General features: G+C 42.9%; 1 protein-coding gene across 1 annotated transcript; it reads left to right on the forward strand.

Moving 5' to 3' along the window:
• Positions 1–9: 9 nt before the first annotated feature.
• Positions 10–631, forward strand: LOC104774676 (vacuolar cation/proton exchanger 5-like; the record flags this gene model as incomplete). Its single annotated transcript, XM_019242935.1, has 3 exons — positions 10–36; positions 123–319; positions 415–631. Coding segments are annotated over exons 2-3 (340 nt in total), but the record flags the coding sequence as incomplete, so codon positions are not given.
• Between the last annotated feature and the right edge of the window lie 7 nt (positions 632–638).

The raw sequence follows: 638 nt of genomic DNA on the forward strand, positions 1-638 counted from the left end.
GTGACAGGCAATTGGCTTGTTACACGGGTTCAACTGGTATGATTCTTGTGATAGCCATTCTATTTCGGTGTTTACCTCGTTTTCTCCTGATATCTTTTTGACGTGGTATACAAATGTAACAGTTGGAGGCCTCCTAAACGCTACATTTGGAAACGTGACAGAGCTGATCATATCGATTTTCGCTCTTAAAACTGGAATGATACGCGTTGTTCAGCTGACACTGCTCGGCTCCATCCTTTCTAACATGTTGCTTGTACTTGGCTGCGCCTTTTTTTGTGGTGGTCTTGTATATTCCCAGAAAGAGCAAGTCTTTGACAAAGTAGGCATATCATTCACTTGTTCTCTTCTTTTCTTCAATGTATTTGTTCTGTAATATGTACCATGTTTCTGAGGTTATCTATTCTGTAACACCAGGGAAACGCCGTTGTGAATTCAGGATTGCTTTTGATGGCTGTCATGGGATTACTCTTCCCCACAGTTCTTCATTACACGCACAGTGAGGTTCATGCTGGGTCATCGGAGCTTGCTCTCTCAAGATTCAGCAGTTGCGTAATGCTCGTTGCCTATGCTGCTTACCTCTTTTACCAGTTAAAGAGCCAGCCGAGTTCTTATACTGCTCTTACCGAGGTTTGTTGTCT

Source organism: Camelina sativa, unplaced genomic scaffold (genome assembly GCF_000633955.1).
Source record: "Camelina sativa cultivar DH55 unplaced genomic scaffold, Cs unpScaffold04531, whole genome shotgun sequence".
NCBI classification, from domain to species: domain Eukaryota; kingdom Viridiplantae; phylum Streptophyta; class Magnoliopsida; order Brassicales; family Brassicaceae; genus Camelina; species Camelina sativa.